The sequence below is a fragment of the Hippoglossus hippoglossus genome, chromosome 7, assembly GCF_009819705.1.
Source record: "Hippoglossus hippoglossus isolate fHipHip1 chromosome 7, fHipHip1.pri, whole genome shotgun sequence".
NCBI classification, from domain to species: domain Eukaryota; kingdom Metazoa; phylum Chordata; class Actinopteri; order Pleuronectiformes; family Pleuronectidae; genus Hippoglossus; species Hippoglossus hippoglossus.
The window spans coordinates 21,099,768-21,122,779 of record NC_047157.1 but is presented as its reverse complement, the minus strand read 5'-3'; the positions used below and the strand labels follow the sequence as shown (position 1 = coordinate 21,122,779).

The following is a 23,012-nucleotide window of genomic DNA, read 5'->3' as shown; positions in this document are numbered from 1 at the left end:
TAAAAGTGGTTCATGTGCCAGGGTCATCCTCTTTAATGAAAGCTGGGATTAGTTAACACTTTACAGCACGGCTCCATTTGTAAAACTCAATTCCCTGCCATGCTGTTCGCTGTCTTCAAACCTGTTAGGTCTCCAATGTAATTACTTTTTACTTATGTTGCTACAATACCAGCATGATGGTTCACGTGCCCCCTTGCGCACTTTGCATATGTAGGATTAAACCATACATCCACCAGGGGTCAAATCAGGAAGAGGAAGTGTGGCGACACTTGGGTTGAGGTTAAAACATGTTAATGAAATCGCTATAAACAGATTCCACGTTTGAAGATTCAGAATATGTATGCAAGCGTTTCGAGGTTTCAGAGCTGGACGCCTTCTGGTTTCCAGTTTGACCAATCACATGTGAGCAGGCTTTGGTTGCCCTGCAGGTACAAAGTCCACGTGGAGAGCACAAGAACACGTTGACCCAAATGCATCAGCTATTTAATTTATCTGCATTCATAAGCAGATGGCAGTTGAAAGAGTTTAGCCAAAATGTTGTCTGGACCCAAAACACCTCCAAAAAATGTCGCTGTTTGTCTTTTGTAAGGAGCAACGTTCAACTTGTGTAATAAAAGATACTAGTGATCTGAAACTGAGATCACAGGAGAGAAACTGGTCGCAGTGACATCAGAAACGGTTCGTTAGGAGGACGAGTTTTAAAAGTTTCCTTTCCACCAATGATGTGTTGAGCCAAAACTGCCGCCGACCTTACTTTCTGATATCGCCCCCCACTGGTCAGTGCTGAATTGCATGTTGCAGCTAATGCTGCTGTAGTTGGGCTGACTTGGAAAAACAAACTAAAAAGATAGCCCTCTCGTCGAATCGATCCGAGCCGGCCTGGTGGTGTAGCTATTGAAGTGAAATTTGCAAAAGCACTGGTACAGTTCTTTACATAGATTTTTGTCTGAATTATAGTCTAATAACTTTCTGCCTATTTCTTACAATATTTTTTATTATGAAACGGTGGCTGGTTGTGTGTCCAATTAAATGAATTAAAGTGAACTTGTGATTCATCAGACACAATATTTTATATTTTAATGAGCTGTGAGCATTTGTTGACTTCTGAGTGAATTCTACCACCTTAATGAACTGAAAGCATTTTATTGATAAAATTCAGAAACATTTGTGTAAAGGAACAAACTAATTATGTAGTTGATGTTTATTTTCTGATTTGTTAATCCTCTCTTGACGCCTGCTATATGCTAGCATTAACTACAGGGGGGTTTGATAATAATCGATTGTCAGCCACAGTGGTGTTTGGACCAGCTTGTGGCTTAAAAACTCAAAGTCTCATATTAAAAACAAGGTCACAAATTTGATCTTACAGTGGGTCAGTTGTATCACTATAGATTATTTTACCACAGGAAACTATCAGATGTTACATCAAATAGTCACACCCCCTTATTAAGTGAATTATAATATTTCTGTATGGACAAATTAAGCTGTATTCTTTACATTTATTACCATTTTATGATTTCTATAACTGTTTTTCAGTCACAGTGGGATGTGTCAGAACAAACTAGGAACATAATTTTCTGTGTGTAATAACCTGACAAAAATCCTCTTATCCAAACTAACTATAAATTCAAATTTTATCTGATTCCAGCTTATGACATGTGAGAATTCTAAATATTTTGGGCTGTTATGACTTTGGCTTTAATTAAACAAGACATTTAAAAGCAAACCTGTAATGTGATGTGCACTCCTTGGTAATATCCCCATGTTTGACAGATTAATTGCTAACGGAAATGTTATTTGCAGCGCTTTTTTCCATTTGAGGCAACTTGTTAAGAAAAAGGCTTGTTCTACCATCAAATCTTGGTTGTTCCTCCTCATGAAACGAAATGTCACTTCACTTCCCTGCAGCTCTTTTTGCAGGAGCCAGCCTTCTGTGAACTGGGTTTGTTTGACCGGAGGGTCTGTGGCTCCTTCAGGCCACGTATCTCTTATAGATGAGGCGCATATGTGAGCTCCATATGCGAGCTGGCAGGGTCAGAATGGAGCAGTGACGTCGGGAGCCGGGTGGCCTATGAACTGGGACACGTCGACACGGTGCCCGACTCTGCTGCCAAGATATACAAGGCAGGCAAAGACAGCACCAGAATCCGTCACCATGGTTATACCAGGCAGACAGGAGCACACATCGATGGATAGATACACACAGGAAAACACACACACACACACACACACACACACACACACACACACACACACACACACACACACACGCCATGAGTCAGGATCCTATTGTGTCAGTGACAGTGGGAATGAAAGAAGATGAGAAGAGGAAGGTGAGAGAGAAGTGAGACAAGATGATGAGATAGTGGAGTTTAGTTTAAGGCAGATTAAGAGGACGCGGAGACAAGATCACAGATAATGATAAATGGTGCCCATTGCCTGAAGAGAAGGGGAGCTGGGAAAACCTATAGGTGTTAAAGACAACAAAGTAGAGAACGGGGAGAGAAGAAGAGACTGCAGAGTTGTCAGTTTGATAGAGGACGACGGGAAGTAGCTCGAAAAAAAAAAAGGAGAAAGGACCTAGAGGGAGTGAAAATAAGAAAGACCTGCTCCAATTTTATGGGAAAAATGAGGGAGGGAGTGCAAACGAGAAGAGAGAGAGAGGGAAACTGTAAGGGACCAAGGATGGAGTGTAAGGAAATGTTGAAGTATGGTTGTGGAGAAGGTTTAAAGCAATTAGCCTCGTGGGTCAGGCATAATTCATCAGGCGAGAGCAACAGAACGGCTAAAGGAGGAGAAAATGTGATTCGAATATCACTCGGTGAGAGATGCAAAAATGTGAACGATCCTGTGAAGCAGAAATGATGCTTCAAAGATTCTTAAGAATTTAATTATGAGTTTATCACTTTTGTGCACATCATGCTGAAAAGAAACAAGCAAACGGAGTGTGAGCGGTTCATTTTGTACTGTAAACCAACCGATTGACACATTCACTCAGACACACACATGCAGGGATGAGTGGAAGCCAAAGGATTTAGAGACGTTTTAAGCCCCCTTTAAAAAAAGAAATTAGACTTGGAAGACATTTGAGGTCTGCTGGCCGAATTATACCATTGAGCATCAGAGAGTTATCGTCAGTTTACAGAGCACCTAATTGCAGGTGAGCTTCAAGATGCAATTTCTTTTCTATACCTGCCCTTTACACTGTATGTAAACAGATTCAGCACGTTAATATACATAAAGACTATATATTAGTCTATATTCACGGACTTATGACTAAGATTTATAAAAATCTAGATACAATAATCACTATTTGATCGTCTTTCATTTAAGGAACAATCATTGTTTGATCGTCTTTCATTTAAGGACAATGTTTTTTTTTTTTTAGTAACTCAACTACGAAACACAACTTGATTCATGTGATACGGAAGGAAAACTAATGCCTGCCTGGAAGGTAGGATAAAATATTTAGAACTGTAAAACATAAACGTCCGGCTCGGACAATAGTTGGCAGTAAGGTTTGTAATAAATGGCCGACAGCTGGCAAAACATTTTAACAGGGACAGACGGAATAATTCATGAGTTATATTATTAAAAACTTACTGACAGTTAATATACTTTTTAAACTATTATTACATCAAAGTCCTATGAGACAAACGGATTTGTGATTATGGGATATACACATATATTTGATTGATTGATAAAAGCAAAGGAATCGATGATTTCTACTGAAATCTATCGGAGATATTTCAGACATTTGTCATCACAAAGAATTAGATGAACTGCTTTAAAGAAAATCTGCCACAGTCGCCTTTCAGAGTGAAACAGTAGAATTCATCAGGTCTGTTCTGCATCAAGTAAAAACAGTGGTGAATTGTTGTCTGTAGCTTCAGGTTTCACTTCCACAATATTTAAAGCCACATTATTATGGTCCTTATTGTCCGTCATTTGGAAAATTCCATAGTGCTGCCTGAGGCTAAAAGAAAATGGAAATGGCAGGAAGTGAAAAATGTAAGGAAACACACACACACACACACACACACACACACACACACACACACACACACACACACACACACACACACACACACATGCAGCAGAATTACTTGTACAGTAGCTCAGCATCAAACTGCGTCTCCTAAAAGATACAATAAAGCACACTTATGGCCTAATGTCAATTCATTAGATGTGTAGAGAGTGGACAGAGGACGGCCGTGTTTTATTTACCAGCTTATTGTCGAGACAGTTCCTCTGTGACAATTTAGGGGACGGAACTGAGAAGAGAGAGAGAGAGAGAGGGTTGTGGTAAGGTGAGAGGAACAGGGAAGCTGTTTAAAATTCTAAACAGGTAGGAACAAGGCTTCAGGAGGGTTGTGGAACCGCTAGCAGCGCGCGCGCACACACACACAATGACATGGTCAGAGGAAAGAGGCAACCTGTAGAAAATGCAGAAAATCCTGTTACGTTTCTATGTCGAAGTGAAAGTATAAACAGAAAATGAACTGATAGCTCCCTGGTGGAATAGATCAATCACTCAGTCATTCCCTAATTATAGATTAATGTGTTAGTAAATCTTGATTGTTTAATATAACAATACGTTTTTTTTGTCCCGCTCATCAGACATAATGAGATTTTTTTTCCCCCAAGACTTGGAGAATTGTAACTGGTATCTTGAGCTGCTTTCTGACAGTTGATTGACTGATAAAAAAAGAATGAGTTAGTCACTGCTCTATTTGTATGTGCTGTAAGAGAATATACATTATAAACTGGTTTGAATTCAGAAACTTGAAACTTAAGATGGAGACATTACTTCAGGCTAAATGTGAAAAAACGACTCCAGTGTCACCAGGTGACTGACTGGAAGAATCGTCCTTATTTTGCCTTCATCAGGAAAATTGCAGCTTGAAAAGATATTTGAGTATAACGACAGTAATTCACACATAAGACTGTGGAGCCTGGAAGCTGCAGTGCTAATGCTCCACATCCAACAGGATTGCTGGTAAATATGACACAGGAAGGTTTATAGGTGGCCTTCTTTATATATATTTATATATAGACAGAGTTTGAAGTGGGCTTATTAGCACTCAAATAAATGAACAGTATAAAAAAACAAATGGAAGGAAATTACTCTGAGGTCACTCATGAGAAAAAGAAAAGGAGGTCTACCCACATGGACACACAAAGATAACGGTGTCAGCGTTTTTGAGAATAAAGATGTAAAATTTACGAGAATTAATTCATAATATTAACATTATCGTAACAATTAAGACTTTGAAAAGAGGAAATTGCAGCAGGGCTATCGTACATATGGAATCTTTACATCTGGGGTCCATTCAAAGGGATTTCATAGTTTCTCAAGAAGCAGTGAGATTGTTCATCAAGATTTTGGATCCAGAAAGATATCAGTTCTGGCGAGCCTGGGTTCTGCTTGCTGCTTGTTTCCTCAAAATCTGTTTTGCGATATGACTTTTTTTCATCTACATGTTTATTCTCAAAATCTCTGATATTTTTTACCCTTCAAGTGGCCCCAACACTCCGTCCTAAAGATTAAGGTGGAGCTGTGGAAAACGATTAGCTTGTTGTAAATGTATGAATCCACCATTCGGCCCAGTCCCATGTAGCCATTAGCCCCTTGCCTCCATTTGTGTTTGTGAAACCTACCTCAGCATCGTCCAATGCAAAATCAATACGACATGATTGAACAGATAAAGCGAAAACGGGGTCAGTTGTTGAATCGCTGGCTCAAAAGCCTCAGGGGACGATAAAGTTCCTGTTTGGAAAAAACAAAACCCCACAGAGGCGGAGGAACAAGTGAGAAAGGAAGATGGAGCCTGGGACGGTGTGTTTACTGTCACAGTGGAGGAGTGCACGAAACGAGTGTGACCGAGAGAGAGAGAGTGCAGGCACTGAAGGAGCAGATGAGACTGTACAAGCACACGTGACCTTGCTAGTGCTGTCAGCTGTCCTACTTGCCGGCTGGGCCGTGTGTGTTTGCATGCACAAACGTATATAGGTGTGTAAAAATTCATGTTCCAGATACACAGCTTGTCGTCTCCCCCCCCCCCCACGTTGCATGCTGCACATACACACAGAAAACATTCCACACAGTCTAGAGGACATGCATAAATCATATTCATATTCCCTCCACATTTTTGTTGATTCCTGTGTTGCCCAATGTGAACACTTGAGGCAAAAAGGACATGTGCTGACTCCACGGCCGAGGTCTCCACCGACTCTATAAGCTCACAGTGCTACACGCCACATAATAATCCTGCGCACGCCCCCAGGCAGCCAGGAGTAACCACAAGAGCACAAAAGCTTTTAAAAGTGTCCATATGTAGGGAAGTTAATTAATTGCCAAACTACTAAGAGAGAACAGAACAAATTCAAGCTGCAATCAATCTCCATTTGAGAGCACACAGGGACAGATTTAGAGTCCTAAGCACAAAATCCTGATTTTGCGCGCACTCAGCTCAACACGTGCCCTCATAATTTCACCCAGACGTGTTGGTAGTCTGAGCTTTTGAGAACTTGAGGAGAGGCTTTAAAACTGTTTTTTTTTTTTTTTTCTAATGAGAATAAGTATCTTTGTTAGCTAACATCTATTCCATAGTTCTGCCTGGAGGTAAATGATAAAAAACCAGACCATGTCGATGGGTGACCTCTCAAGGATTTCTGTTTTAAATCATAATTATTATGAGCAAGTTATTAGTGCCATAATGGAAAACCCAACTTTGCAAACATGGCTTTTCACCTTGTTTTTATAGCATCAAATGAACATTTCAACAAACATCAGTGTGGTAGGATCTACCTTAAATGACAGAAAACATCCACTGAATTCATTTGATGTGTATTTATGACCTATTCTGCAGCCGGCCACCGGGGGAAGATTGTTTGGCTTCACTTTTAGGGAACAGTCATGTCGTCCATCTTTATAAACTGTATATGTCTATGGCTTACACCATTTATTCAAAATACACATTTCTATCATTGATCCGCAAACCATTCCTTATTTTTAGGTTAACTAAAACTGGATGATGTGCAGCACAGTTAATAAGCTTTGATAGCTTCATCTGTTTTTTAATTCTTTGGCTTTTTGCTCCCATGAAGATCAGCATTGTCGAGACTGCTCGGTCAACACAGCATATTTGTGTTCGCCAAATTTCAATTCTGTGAGAAAGTTATGCCCCAATTACCTTAACCCCAGAGAGGGAATTGAACTGAAATGAAATGAAGTAATTTCACTGCAAATTTTTCCTGTTTTTAATTGTGATTGGACCTCGACTCTTCGTGTCCAAGCTCACACTTCTGTCTTCTTTTCTCTGCTCTCAGTTTATTGTAACTTATCCCTGTGCTTGCTTAAGTCTTGACCTTTCAATTGTTTTTTTCGCTAATGAACTTCCATACACGTGTAGCTTTATGGCTTTTAAGTTTTTTGTCTCTTTCCGCATTTCTCTATTTTTGTCAGTGTTGTTCTTTTTACCAAGCTGTGACTGAGTAATAATTTGTTCTTGTTATTTACTGGCCTTGATTAAAACTGTCACACACAAACATGCGCACACTAAAAGCCATTTAATGATGGAAATAAACCTACTGAGAGCTCTTTTTCTTCCTTTTCTTATTTTTCCTATCTCTTTTTCCCTCCATCCAGTCATTTAGTCTCTCATTTATCTCAATCTTCTCTGTAGCCTCTCTATTTCACCTTTCCTCTTTTTATCTGTACCATTTCAGAGTCTGCTCTAATTTGCATTTGCCGGCTCTGATGGACACTGATAGGGCACGACTCGTCTCCTCACAACACAGACACACACGTCTGTCTTTGTATAGCTGTGACGACAGTGACAGGATCCGTTTCATAACCTCTTATCCTAATGCAAAACTCTGACTTAAACCTAAATCTAATCATGACCTTAAAACCAAGTCTTAACCCTCCAAAAGCCCTTGTCATTGCGAAATTTTTTATTTAGGATTGATTTAAGATTCTTTTAATAACACAGCTTGGCTCCCAGTTATATTACAGAGCTACACACTCCCTATGCTCCAAGACGTTAGCTAAGATCTGCTCGGTAGTAGCTCCTACATCAAGTCTGGTAGCTATACGGGCCCTGAGGCTCTGGATTTCTTTACCTAGAGGAGACTTGTTTGCACTTTACCTGTTTTGAAATCTTTGCTTAACACATATTTCAACAGAAAAGCCCTTTAATGCCTGATTTTTGAATGGCTTTAATGGTAGATGGTCATATAGCACCTTTCTAGTCTGGATGCTTTACAGTACATGTGCAGCAAATGCTCATCACACATCACTCACACACGACCGTCCGGGGAAATTTGGGGCTCAGTATCTTGCCCAAGGACACTTCGGCAAAATGGAATGGGAGAGACTGGGATCTAACTGCGGACCCTCTGGTTGGTGGACAACCCAAAGCCATGTATTTTTTCTTTCATGTTATATCTTTTATTATGTTCTGTGTTGTTTTATTCCCATGAATTTTGTAGAGCACTTAGTAACATTGTTTAGATGCAACAGAAATTGTATTATTATTTTAATTTTATTGTATTATATGTCCCTACTATGATGGCTTTGAACCTAAATTTGTCCTCACAGGAGAAGAAAGACACACACACACACACGCTCTCTCTTTCCCCTCCATTATTCTCTGTAGCTCAACTGTAAATCATAGCACTCTACTCGACATTACTCTCCGTCGGTCTGTTTCTCTTCCTCTCACTTCAACACTTTGTCTTCTCTCCCATCTCAGTCCTCTGATCCCTCCAGATGTTTCCACACTCCTTCATCCTCCACCAGGCCTACACCTGCTCCGCCGCTCACCTCACCTCACACACTCTCCCCTCTCGTCTGCTTTTGCTCACAAATAGCCGTGAGGTCATGAACGCCTCAGATCTCCATTGAGCTTCATGGATCGCTGCAAGTAAACCTGGCTGAGAGAGCAGCTGCTCCCCAATTTGCTCATTTGGGACAATCAATGGAAATAACATTGACGGACGACAATACTTCCAAGAGATTACACTGTGACACACACACACACACACACACACACACACACATACTCCAGTCCTGCTAATTGTTGGCTATTAGTCTGAAAGTCTGGGATTACATGTCTTATTAAATACAGAATTTCAAATGAGCTTCGTTAAATAAGAAAGTACTCCCCTTTTAATGAAGCTAATTTATATGGAAATTACACATAATACTGACGATTCACTGGGAGATTTATCCTCATTGGATGAAGGGGAGGAGCAGGATCATCATCCCCCCCCCCCTCGCCTCAGCTGGCCCCTTGCTTTTTCTCAGCCTCTTTCTGCAGGTTTGCTTTTGAAGCAGGGTTCAGGTCATGTATGTCTGGGTTGGCTGGTGGGTGGGGGGGGTACGGTACAGCAATCAGTGTGTGTGTGATGGAGAGCGGTGTGTGTGAACCCCCTGTCCTTGTGCTGACCCTGCAGAGCTCCGGCCTGCCTCTGTGGTTCCCACTGATCCATCATGCTGTCTGATTGCCCAGAGAAAAGCCATTAGTCTGAAACAACACAACACATTAGCAGTGAGCTGCAGGTGTCTCTCGTCTGCACCGGGGCTCGTTCCTCACATCCATGGACGCAGATGTCATGTTTACAGTGGCCCAGCAGTCAAACCTGCACACGTCCCTTCTCCAAGATTCTCTATTAAATGTATATAAAAGACATTATAACCCATCAGTAGATTTGGTTTGCACGGTGGAGACTGTTTTCAGAGTGCCGAGCTGCACGCTGTGCGATAAGACAAGGTTTCCGTCTTTCTCAGTCTGACTGGTGATTTATTAATGCAGGTCTGCATGCTGCTATGCCCCTGCAGACTGCCTCGGTCCCTCAGGCAAAAAAAGCTCAGCGTTGCCCCCTGGTGGTAATTAGCCACAGAGTACAGTTTGGCCAATATTTCATCACGTCTCCTGACACCATTCCCGGTGGGTAGTATAAATGAAAAAATGTTTAAAATTTAGGTCTCGGAATATACCCTCAAGTGAAATCCAGTGGAAATGTGTAATGAGCAGGAGGGGAGAAGGGAGGAATCCTCAAAAGACGTGAGTATCCCTGCTTCATGAATGACTTTTTTTAAATAAATGACTACAGCTCTGATAATTTACTACACACTTTGAAAATGCAATATTTTTTCCAATGTGACAGATCTACTACTTGTGGGCAGAAGGAAAAAAAATACAAAACATGTTCAACAAGTTTGTGTAATGATCAAAAGCTTTATTCAAACATGAAATAAAAAAATAGTGACAGAAAATGATCAGAGCTCACAAGAATTTGCATAAATATAATACCATCAGAGCAGTTCAGAGACAACAGATCCGAAAAACGAAATATATATTGCAACATCTACGGACAAGCAGCGGTATGGAAACAAATCAAGGACAATGCAGAATGAATTAATCCAATACAATAAACGTGTGTCTCTGTCTTTTGTTTCAGTGACCATGCATTCGAGTGCATTCATGATTGTTGCCACCCAGAGGTTGCTTTTTAAAATAGGTTTCCCCAACAATTGCATTATTCACAGAGTTTTAATCGGGCAATTTCCAAATCGCTGAGAATCGATCCAGAAACGGCCCAAAGTGAGCAGTGTTATGGTGCTCTGACAAAATGCATATTATGCAAAAGAAAAAAAGTGCATTCCTGTGGGATTATACAGGCTTATTGTGTTTTGAAGCGAGGAGGGTGTGAACGGCAGCGCGGCTCATGTTTCAGAGCCCGAACATTTGCTGATTGTTGTACATCTGATGAGCGAGAGAAGCTTACAGATGCTTTCACTCTGCAAAAAATGTTGTTTGTTGGTTCTACATCCGGGCCAGTGATCACAGCAACTGACAAAAATATATATATAATAACACATCTACTGACCAACTCACCTCTGGTCATATTTTGTGTGGAGTGTCATTATGAGGGTGCGTCTCACGATAAGGAAACATGGAGTGGTGACGGCTGCCATGTACACCTGCAGCACTGTGTTAACTGAGCACTGTTATACAACCGAGTTCACTTTGCTCTAATAAGGCCATGAGTCAAATGATATTTACACTCATACCACAATGTATACCCACATTAACAGATCAGCAAGCTTCATTCTTATATATAAAAAAACAATTCATATCGATATGGATGCAAAACAAATATATTCAGACGTGTGTACTGAACAACAGTGATTTTCAACTGTTCCCCCCTCTATAAAAATAGCTTAAAAATCTGACACATATTTTAGTACAGTGTTGGGTTGGGTTTTTTTTTTTTCTCTTTTACATCTGAGACAGTTTAATAACAGGCTGGTACATAAGTCCTCTGCTCCCCCTTCCCTCCTATGACACTGCCGCACACAGACACGGGGCTTTAAAAGACCAGAGTCCCACCAAGGAGCACTAAAGGGAGAAAACATCAACGGCATATGCATCTCCTCCCTGCTCTGGACTCAAACTCCAGCTGACTGCAGACAGGCAGTACAGTCGTCTCAATACAGAGCTTCACATGCACAGTGGTTTGTTAGTGGCGCAGGACTTGGTCCATGACAGGAAAGAGTGCGGCCAACAGTACAATACGTGTGCTCCGTCATAGCAAATGTCAGGATCATTGAAAAGGCGAAGCAGGAGGGACCGAACATGCCACATTTGGCAAACAGAAATCACAAAATCTCTCTCACACACAGGAAAGGGCATCTGAGGGGCAGAGACAGAACACAGAAGCATTTAGTAACTGATATTCTATAGAACATACATCAATCCACAACTCAGTGCTTTACACATAGAAGCTTGACGGGACGGGGCCCGATGAAAGTGAACTAAAAGGACAGGATGTGACTGTGAAATACAACCAACAGGGCAGGAGTCAATGAAAAGATTGTCACAATCCATGCTCTGCACACAGGCAATAATTTAGCTTTTTACGAGACAAGCAATAAACATCGTTGTCATCATCATTCAGGCCCAGTTAATTTACCAACACACGCACACACAGTGGGCGAAACAATACTGCACACAGTACACATACACACACACACATTCAAGCACAATCCCTCACAAACACACCTCCCATTGCAATATGGGATGTAACTTATAGTTTAAGTGGCGGATAGCTTGTCCCCTGATACCCAAGAATAAAAAGCAGAAGGCAAACAGAATGCAACACAAGCAGAACGAGTGATACAAACCACCGACGTTATAAGGACACTTTAAGAAAGATTGTATTGTTTGGATTAACCGAACGCAGTTGCTATGTACCGCTGTGTTTGCTGGTTATAGCTTCTCAAAGCATAGAAAATAATAACTATCTGTTGTATATGACAAAAATAAATAACTCAAACCTCTTGCAGCAGTTGTAAAAAGGCCACTGAATGCTTGTGTGTTTATATATATATATATATATATATATGTGTGTGTTTGAGTGTGTGTGAGAGAGAGATGCAAACACAACAGCACAGGTAGGAACTAGCCATTAACGTCTTTTAGCCTTAAAACCATCATGCACGGACATTACCATATAAAAGACTGAAGTGCAGCCTCAATACAGCCTCTAGCTCAAGTCTCCAGTCATGCTGATATGAAGGTTTGTGTGGACAGTACAGCTTCCTCTCAGTGGGTCTCCTAACCTGGATGAACCCCTGGAAGAGGCTGGTTACCAGGCCGGTGATGAAAGCAATGAAAATACCAAAGCGCCTCAATCCGGTAGCGTGTCGGATTTCAAAGGCAGAGGCTGTCGAATAATGGCAGTATATGATCATGGAGTTAAGTACAAGCTTCAGTTTTCTGGCTGCAGCTATATCAAATACCTAAATAGCACAAATCTTCCCGTGGAGCGACTGATTTAGGATCATTTCCTGAAAGCAGCAGAATATCTCGGTGCCGTCCTGCAGAGCGAGAAACAGCTTTATTTTGGGGACATGAACCAGTGGCCTGTTTTGTGAGTTGAGCTGAATAAGGTCCAAACTGAAAAATGACACCTCGCACAGTCGACCTGTACATCAACACTTTGCTGAGTTGCCCTGAAGTCAAAATTTTTTCTTTTTAAAAGGTACCATGATATTAACTGATGCAACGTCAAATTACCGCAGAGCAACTCACGTTTCGAAATACCCGACGAGTGATCGCAGTTTTACACAAAGGACACTTTGAAGAACTAAATCTTTCCTGTTAAAGCATCAAAACCAACTCTGCCCAAACCGCCGTCTCATCTGCAGAGAACCCAAAGGAATCAGAAACGTTTCAAGCAGACACAGTAACACTGAACTTTTTTTTTTTCCCAAAAGGGGGAGTTTCAACCCCAAAAGGGACAGGAAAGGTTTTTTAGTGCGCTGAAACATTTGTTTTGGAGAGCAGTAGACAAAATGTGAAGTTGTGTAAAGACATATAATAATGTCACACTGTCAGAACTCCCTCACTCAGTTGTAACTTGGATTCTTCCTCCGTCTCTATGAAGCTTTGGCTTTTCTTGCCCGTGGTGATGTTTTATCCTCGGACTTCACAACCCCATTAGCTGCGCCTCCTGCCAAGACAAGTGAATGGAAACACCCCCGATTAAGGGAATATACGGCACAGCAGACAAACCAAGTGTTCAACATGCAAACTGAAATGTAGAATCACATTGTGTCTGTTTGCTGTGACTGAGATAGTGAGTTCTCACCCCTTGTTGGTTCCCTTTTGTGAGGCTTGCTCTTCGGGCTGACCGTCGTCGTCGTCGTCGTCTTCTTCTTCGACGCCTGATTCTGGCTGTGCTCCCTCCACTTTTTCAACTGGAAGTTAATGAATTTCCACATCATCCAGGCCTGTGTCAGGCAGATAGCTGCCAGACAAGTCATCCTGAGGGGGAGAGGAGGAGACAGTATAACTACAGTATAATGCCATTGGTAAGGACACTTGGAGAGCGCATACCACTTGTCATCATATTGTATATACATGAATTTTTACATTTATTAAACATAGGCAGAATATCCATTCTCTGATTTAGTTACAAGGAATATTTGTTCCCTGTACAGTAACTGAATAAAGATCACCCCCCCTACAAATACTTTTAATTCACAAAATAAAAATCCAGGTCATTATCCAGATCTGCACAAATTTCCACCTGTTCATACATATTAGCCCTACAGATGATTTTGTTCATGAAGATCTCTGCATTATTTCTTGAGAAATTCACAAAAAGGTTAAAAATCACCATCTCGCAATGTTAAAGATAGGGAAATATTTTTCCGGGATCTGCCCCCTGATACGGATCTGCACTAAAAATGTACTGGGTTCTTCCCTGAACCAGACTGCATCCTTCCACCAAGTTTCGTGGTAATCTGTCCAGTAGTTTTTGTGAAATTCTGCTAACTACCAGACAAACGCAAATGAAAACTTATCCTCCTTGGCAGAGGTAATTAGTTTGGAGGAGATTACTGCCTCTTCGGTCAGTTGCCACCTGGACTTACCTTATAGTGAGCACATTGAAATTTCCTTCCGCCAGAGAAAAGCCCTGGTTTTCTGTACGAGGCAGCCCGAAGCCAAACGTCAGGACTGAGAGTGTGAGGGTGAGGAGGCGGGCGATGACAAAAAGTAGAGCCCACAGGGTAAAACTGTGAAGGGAGGGGGAGAAATACAGGTTTCATCAGGTTGTCCAGATCAGCACCATGTTTCTGCCCAATAAATACTGAATGCAGTACCCTTTCTGCTTGTTCTCATCACTGAAGTAGAAGAGGCGTGAAGCGTGGAACAGGAGCTCCACCAGGTAGTGAGGGACCAGCAGCACCAGGCCCAGTCGGTGGAGGCTGAAGAGACACAAAGAGGGAGGCGGCAGCAGAGTTATGAGAAGTACTATGAATTACACGTCCTCTTATTAGAGAAAAAACCTGTAGACATCAGTTTGATATCAATAAAACAATTGACTTAGAAAAGTGGAGGTCTAAAAGGAAGAGACTCACAGGTCAAAATACTAAATCATCCATTAATTTCAGCATCAGTTCCCTGTGAGGGGGGGGGTGGAATTAAGTCGAATTAAAGCTTTGAAGAGTTTAAAAATGATCTTCAGGACAATAAGAGAAAGTCTAATATGATAATTGAGCCACTTCGGAGTCCATCTCAGTAGGAAATTAAAAAAACTATCAGTGATTTATTAACTTTAGGTAAGATGTAGTAGTGCATCAGGTAGGAGGAGGATTTTTATTTATTTTTTCAATTCTGCCTTCATTCGACAGAGACAGTGAAGGAGAGACAGGAACCAGGGGTGAGTAGTAAAAGTAAATGATCCGACCGGGTGGGAGTTCAACCAGGGACCTGCTGCCCAGAACATGTGCGCCTATGTGATACACACCCTAACCATCGGGCTATCAGGTCACCCCCAAAGAAGAGTTTTCTAATCACAGAATAGTGAACTGAATCTGCTTTCATACATTTCCCTGCAACAGAAACTAGAAAGTGCTGCAGTTATCAGCACAACTCTGTGATCCAGTCACGTTGCAGTAAATACATCCACAATCTCCCCCTCTGTTCTCGAGTAATGCGTTTACAGTGAAGTTGACCTTTTAGATAAAAAAAATGACACCGCTTCATTCTATTCTGTCAGACATTTGTGTGAAGGTTTGTCTAAATTCTTTGGATATGGTGAAAACCATGTTTTGTGAGGTCACGCTGACCTTGGCCATTGACCACCAATTTTAAAATCAGATCCTCCTGGAGTCTGTGTGGATATTTGTGACAGATGTTAGTAAATCGCCTCCAAGTATTCCAGATACATCTAAATTCAAAAGAATGGGACGGATGTGAGGTCACGGTGACCTTTGACCTTCAAAGTCTAATCAGTTCATCACAGTGAACATTTGTGCCAAATTGAAAGAAATCCCCTGTGGAGAAATCGTGTTGATGCGAATGGGACAGACGTGTGAACGTACGTATGAACGACCTGTGAACAGAACGCCTCCAGCCAAAGACGTCAGCTGGTGCGGAGGCATGGAAACTAACAATGCTCTACACAGAAGTGTTTTCCCCGGCGCTGGTTTAAAACATGCGTTCAACAAGTGAAGTATTATTTCACTCACTTTAAGACATAGGCACCAGTGATGTGGACAACATAAAGGCAAATGTAATAGAGCTGGCGGGGAATGTCTTCCTACGGAAAAGACAAGGAAAAGAGTGTGTTAGTAACAGGAGACGCTTTATGGCAACGACTAACAGCTTGGATGAACGATTATTATGCTGGTTTACGTATTTAACACACTTTACTATATTGTAACTTTCTGAAGACTAAAAATAAGTCGAGTTAAGCCAAATCTTATTTCTAAGATATATTGACTGTTTTACAAACTTTAAATTTATCCTTCATAAATTCATCCATTCAACTGATTTTCTTGAACATACAATTTCCATTAAGATTATTGCGACTCTAACAACCAATTGATTATGAGCTTGACCTAATATTTGAGCAATTTTATAGAATGTCCTCAAATTTCGATAATAACATCTGTTTTTGAATTTTCTCTTCTCTTTCATTGAATGAAAATTTTGTGATTTGGTGAAAACGTGATTTTCACATGCATTTCCCAAATATACCAAAATAAAACCAGCAGATTTTTCTTTCACTACAGCCGTTGTTCCATCTCATATCTGCAACACCACTCATTTGCATGAACAAGTTGCTGCTCCTCAAACTTATGCCATCACACGAGTGACTCTGAAACATTTCTACGAGTACGTTATTTTGAATTGATTCTTACCTTTCGGACTTTTTGAAAGTACAGCTCGGGAAGTGCATGGAGCCAATAGGCAATTTGGCAAATGTAGAAGAACTTGACCTGAAAACTGGACAGATGACAGGTGGCACAGAGAGAAGAGCTTTGTGTTAATTCAACATGGACACAAGTTATATTAATATACAATAGAACATGATGTGCACTGTTCTGTTCTTTATCTGGAGATCCATGAATTGTAATTGAACACCCCTGATCTGTGTAGCTTGACACTATTACTCACTGATCGCTGACATTAAACTTTGATAGAAGATCATAATATTAAATAAATAAAAGAAGTACTTTTTTGAGAAATTAAAAACCTAGAGTTTAGATCTATGCATGAATCACAGTTATACAATATGATGTTTTGATGATTATATATTCATTTACTTACACCATGTGGGTGTGTGGGTAATCCTCCCATAAGAATGTAGGATTCGTTGCAAAGTCCTCCTGTCAGAGAAGAAGAGAGAGTGTGAGACAAAGCCTAACGGAGGCTGAGTATGTGTGACTGCCGACCCTCGTACCGCCGTCAGGATGCTGCAGCCCCAGATGAAGGAGAACAGGTAGAACGCTGCGAGCTGTCCGGACTCGTTGAACTTGCTGTGCTTGGTCTTTGACAGGTGCAACCTTCTGTTCATTTTCTGAAATTAAACACGTGAACACATTAATGCTGTGCATGTCACACGGAGGGGGGGGCTTTAAGTTCCTGTCTTATACGACACATGTATTAGTTACTCATGTCTCATTTCAAAAGGAGAGATATCAAGAGATATTTTTAGATTCATTTTCACTTGATTTTTGAGGAAAGGGAGGTGAGTATATAAAACTGCCTTTAAATGAGTTATAACTGTCATTGCTGTTAACACGAATAGTGCAAGAATAAAAAAAGTGGGTGACTTTTTTTTATTATAAATCCTTTAAAATAAACAAGGATACCATCCTTATGATATCTAAATTGCTATGGCAGCCACAAGATGTATTTGAGGAACACAAGCTCTGTTTCAGTCATTAAGTTTTAATGCTCACTGCTCACACGAGTGGAAGGATGAGAAATGATCATGTACAAACAGCTCTAAGAAAACTGATCGTATAAAAATGATTGCCCCTGATACTTTGAATACCTTTTGAAATAAGAGACAATAGAAAGATTATTGTGGAGAGTAAAGAAGTCTGATCAGCTGCTGGGATTCACTTTAATTCTTGTAAAAAAGAGACGTGTCTGCAAAGCCGATACGTTTACACAAAAGGTTTCAGTTTCACTTATTCCACTTCTCTACATATAAATGAGACTAAAAAAAATGAATCAGTGTTATAAAGGGGAAAAGATACGTGATGGCTGCTCAGCCCGGGTACTCACGTCGAGAATATACTCCTGTATCAAGGCGTGAAGGATGACCGCGATGAGCAGGTAGAAGAACACGGTGGCCACATCTTTGGGACCGTACTGGTAGAAGTTCACTGGATCACTCTTCTCATCTGCAAAGAATTAAAAATAAAACATTGAAGAGGCAGAACAAAGCAATAACCGAAGGGCTTTTATTTTGAAATCTAAATACTGAAACCAATACACTCTGACTCACCGAGAACTTGTGTTACGTTGTACTGGACTGTGATGAACATGATGGCAAACTTTGCTGTGACCTGGAAGACAAAAGAAGAAACACATCACACACATGCAAGACACTTACAGAAGAAGCAGCAATAACGCATCTATGGCATCTTCAGTTTCTTGCTCTGGCCTCTCTTTGCTGTTTTAGAAGATTTTACACCTTTTTTTTTTTTAAGATTTTGAATGGACTCACACTATTTTATTTAGGTGAACCAACCTGAGGCTTCTGGACGTCCCGAGATATAGACTCAAACATAAGAGTTCACCAGATCAGTATCTCTGAAACAACTTACTTCATATCAGAAGCCTTCAGACCCTTGAAATGTTTAAAACCCACTTATTCTCACTGGCTTTCAATTCCAGTTGAGTTGGAGACCTTGACTTGCTTTTTGTATTTCCTATTTATTCCCTGCTTTTAAAATATATATATATGACTATTAAAAGGTAAAAAAAAAGAAAATGTAGACGAAGAACATCTGTGTGCCTGAACGCATCCATACTTTACATAGTATTTCGTTTTTGTTATTTTAATGTGTTTATACTTGCGTGTTTTTGTAATCGCGTAGAACTTTGTAACTTGAGAAGTGCTATATAAATACACGTTGACTTGACTTGCTTGAAATCTCTGCTTGTTTGTATGAGCTGCAAAAGAAAAAGTGAAGCCTGTGCACTGTTTATAATGACTGCGTCCATGTTTAACCTTTTAAAAACTCCCTCACGATTGTGAAATATTCTGTCGTCATTTTTTATAAACACATGTGATGAGTGAGCACTGCTGTGACTGGGGGGGGTCTATAACTGTGGTCCCATTGCAGAAGGTGCCTGAAGGGGCTCCCAGGGGCCTGAGGTAAACCTTTAAGTTCACTACCTCTGCTACAATGACTGTCATTGTTTCAGGGTGGGAGTGGATCATCTGCATCCTGAGGACAGACATTGTTTTTTCTTCTTCAAGCTCAAACCCTCTCTCTCTCTCCATCCTCACAGATAAAGCCTGATTGAGATTTTAAGCTTTTCCACATGTCAGGCTGGAGGATGGTTTGGGTGGAGACAGGTAAAGGAGGTGGAGGACGAGCTTTAAACGTGGCTTAGTCACGATAGACATTAAAGTCAAATGGTTGATGATCAAATGTGGAGCAGACAGACAGAGCCTGATCATGTTGTTATCACAGGTAATGTCATGGTTTTCTATGGAGGCAGTGGATTCGCCGCAGGCTGGTGATTGACCTGTTAGCGGTGCCACCGGGCCTCCTCGCCACCTCCTCTGCCGAGCACTGAGACACATGAGAAGGGGAGAGACACGCTAGCGCCCTGCCCCTGGAGCGCTAGCTGCCGTTAGCTGACCTGACAGCAGCCGCAGCTAGCTAGCATCGGCGGGCTAACTCCACAGTACCTCGAACATCAGGCCGAGGAGGATGATCATGGCCAGGCAGGACACCATGTCGGCGTGGTTCTGGATCACGAACTCGTGGCTCAGCACCGGCGGGCTCTTGTTCTTCTTGCGGAAACCCATGGCTCACCGACGCGGCTCTACCTTCAGGGTCCCTGGGAGGTGGGTAAGGGGGGGTGCTGCCCGCGCGTCTGTCCGTCACTGAGTGTTGCCTCCGCCGGGGCTGGAGCTAGCTTACCCCCGCCGCACGTCTCAACCGCTGGATGCTCGCGCTGCTCCGGTCGCTCCGCTGCACTGAACCGCTGCTCGTGTGCTTAAAAACAGGCATGAAGACGCACTGACCGCGCACCGCCGCGCTACACCCCGCTTCTCCCGTCGCTGCTGCCCCGGTGGTGAAGTCAGATGACGGGGTCCTCCCACTTCAGACCCCCCATTCATGAACCGCCCCGAGCCGCTGACGTAGCAGGAGAACCCGGCACCGCGCTGCCTTCACGTGCTGCACGGAAGAAGCCGGTGTTCAGGCTCATCAGTGCCCGCAGAGGAGACAACACAGAGAGGATGATCTCCAAACTCTCCTCTGACATCAGCCTGAGTTATGCACCATTATTCTGGGATGTTTAGTATTTGAGCAAACATCAACATAAATGATAGGTGCTTCAATTTCTGTTACACGTTCAGTGGTTTCATTTGTTTTTAGGTTTGTATGTTGTATGTTTTGATGTGTATGTACCTGTGTGTTTTATTTTTTGCAACTTTGTAACTTTATTTTAGGAAGTTAAATAAAAAAATGTATCATAATATAATATATTATAATATAATATAATATACAAACAGTTATTATTATGATTATAAGGTATTCACAAAGCAACTAGTGCTCTAGTGCTGACATAACTATTTCAATACTATTTGAAATAACTATATTTAAATAATCAATTAGTTGTTTGACTGAAAAATAATAATAGGTATAAAGGTATAGAAGATATCTATCTATCTATCTATCTATCTATCTATCTATCTATCTGTCTGTCTGTCTGTCTGTCTGTCTGTCTGTCTATCTTGTTGGTTGCAGCCTTACAGTATTTGTATATTGGAATAACCTTGTGCATTAATGTAAACAAACTAGATATTTTACACAGGTTGGATAAAAACTATATATGCACATATTTTCATATTACGTTTCATAGGTTGCATCAAAATTGAACCCAATTTTGGATTGCACCCAAATTTACTTCAAATAACAAAGTAATAACAAAGCCTGTGCCCTATAATCACAAATAAAAAAAAGAATCTATACATTGATAATAAGTAAAGCAGCCAGTGAATAATGCTGGAAACAAACTGGCTCCACTGAAATATCTGTTATTATACGTTGTTGGCGCTAGGAGGCAGTATGACACAGACGGGCATAAACGACCTAAAGTTACATCATTATCGCCTATTCAAAATGAACATCCGGGTATTATGGTACATCGTCGCCCGGCTAGCTCAGTCGGTAGAGCATGAGACTCTTAATCTCAGGGTCGTGGGTTCGAGCCCCACGTTGGGCTTCATCTTTTTTGCTCCGTAAAGCTCTCACAGATCTGCTGTTGTCCCGGTAAAGATAAATATATAGAGAGATAGATTTATACTTTATTGTTTCCAAGAGAAATGTAGGTAGAAAACAGTCAAACACAAGAGCATAAGAATAATAAAAAGGTAAAAATTTATCTAAATTGAACTACTTCAAAGCTGTCACTGTAAAGAACTATGTGCTTATGGAGATGTCGATGATACAAATATTAGTATTATTTATGTTATATTATATAAGTGTCTTATAAGGTGATTGAAAGACACAAGTAACAGAGTATTTAAGCCAAATATACAGATTTAAAGATAAATAACTGAAGCTATACAAAGTTGTGCATTAGACTAACATAGCCTGTAAAAATTATGGTACAGCAGATGTTAGTGTTTTTTAAAAAAAAGGTGAAAACAGTGCTCGAGACTAGAGAGATATATAAAAAATATATAAATAAGATAAAGATAAACATAGGTAGTAACAGGCCCGGATCTAGACTGATTAGATTGGGGGGGCAATTAGAAATTTGGGTTGGGCCCCTTTACACAGTGGACTTAGTGGTGAACATTTTTCTCTTTTAAAGAACGGGTCACAATATTAAAAGATTGACCCGTCCTTTTTATGAATCGATATCAGATCATTCAAATGACGATACATTTTAGTCAGAGAATCATTTTTTTAAATCCAGCCCTGTGTCCAACCAGCAATTCTGAAATCAGGAAATAATGAACGAGGGGAATGAAATAAACTTGATTCAAATGAGACAGAATAAAGTTGACCAATTGGGTGGGCTGAGTAGAAATTCTAGGCTTCTAGATCTGGCCTGGGCAGTAATGGTGACAGTCTGTCCATCCGCTTAGCATCTCACAGGAACAACCTTCTGGTAAAACATCAGCAGCGGTTTCCTGCAGATGTTAAAGGACCCCATCCCCCTCAGGAAACAGAGCCGGCTCGGCCCCTCTCTGTGGAGGGTCTGTGTTCGCTGACCAGTGCACTCTGTCGTCCAGCTGCAGTCCGAGGTATTTAAAGGTCCTGACCACCTCAACATCAGCCCCATCAATGAAGACCGGCTGCAGATGTGGCCTGATCCTCCGGAAGCAACCCTGTCCTCTTCTGGCCAACTTTTTTATTTCATATCTATTGACACGTTTCTTGGTGTATTGCAGACTAAGATAACATAATGTCATTATTTCAGTCAAGTGTAACAGAATTAACGCCATGTGCACACACGGTTTGTTGACATTAGGATTCTTTTTCTAATATTTGGACACACCTTCACGTACTTATAAACGCCCCAAATAAAGATATATGTGTTATTATGTAGGATTACACAATATGTGTTTTTCTGATCACTGAGCTTATAAATGTCTGTCAATGTGCTGCTGAAAGTTAAACACACAAGAAAGAAAATGGTACTTAATCCAGCTGTGTTGAATAATTAATGGTCATTGTTAGAGCACAGGCGTCAAAGAGGAAACCCAACACACACACACACACTTCCAACAAACCATGCTTTGGTAATTCTTTTTATGGAGAAGGAGACAGGGCCATGCATATTTTATTTTATTTTATCTATCACTATCACTGTGTTATTATATATGAAGGCCATAAGAGTAACAATATTGTGCATGACATAAAAGGAAAGGTAACCTCAAAACTCTTTTCCTTTCCTTTACTATAGAATAGAATAGATTTAGATTTGTATTCATTT

At 40.9% G+C, this 23,012-nt stretch overlaps 1 protein-coding gene and 1 non-coding gene across 2 annotated transcripts; one reads left to right on the top strand and one right to left on the bottom strand.

Annotated features, from left to right (window-relative positions):
- Positions 1–10,229: 10,229 nt before the first annotated feature.
- On the bottom strand, positions 10,230–20,301 carry zgc:113278 (uncharacterized protein LOC541528 homolog). The gene is made up of 11 exons (XM_034589703.1): positions 19,747–20,301; positions 18,328–18,388; positions 18,105–18,223; positions 17,272–17,388; positions 17,139–17,197; positions 16,730–16,814; positions 16,055–16,125; positions 14,684–14,788; positions 14,453–14,596; positions 13,666–13,841; positions 10,230–13,527 (listed from the first exon to the last, which is right to left on the bottom strand). Exons 1-11 carry the CDS (start codon positions 19,864–19,866, stop codon positions 13,454–13,456), a joined length of 1,131 nt encoding a protein of 376 aa, XP_034445594.1. The 5' UTR covers positions 19,867–20,301; the 3' UTR covers positions 10,230–13,453.
- Positions 20,302–21,217: 916 nt separating this feature from the next.
- On the top strand, positions 21,218–21,290 carry trnak-cuu. Its single transcript has one exon. It is a non-coding gene; the product is annotated as a tRNA-Lys (tRNA).
- Positions 21,291–23,012: the final 1,722 nt, after the last annotated feature.

Bases quoted from the DNA above. Each gene is read 5' to 3' on its own strand.
- zgc:113278 (XM_034589703.1), bottom strand. From the start codon at position 19,866: ATGGGTTTCCGCAAGAAGAACAAGAGCCCGCCGGTGCTGAGCCACGAG. The intron at 14,597-14,683 runs GTACTGCATTCA...CTCCCTTCACAG, and splicing joins GATGAGAACAAGCAGAAAGG to TTTTACCCTGTGGGCTCTAC. The intron at 13,842-14,452 runs GTAAGTCCAGGT...TCTCCCCCTCAG, and splicing joins TTCAATGTGCTCACTATAAG to GATGACTTGTCTGGCAGCTA.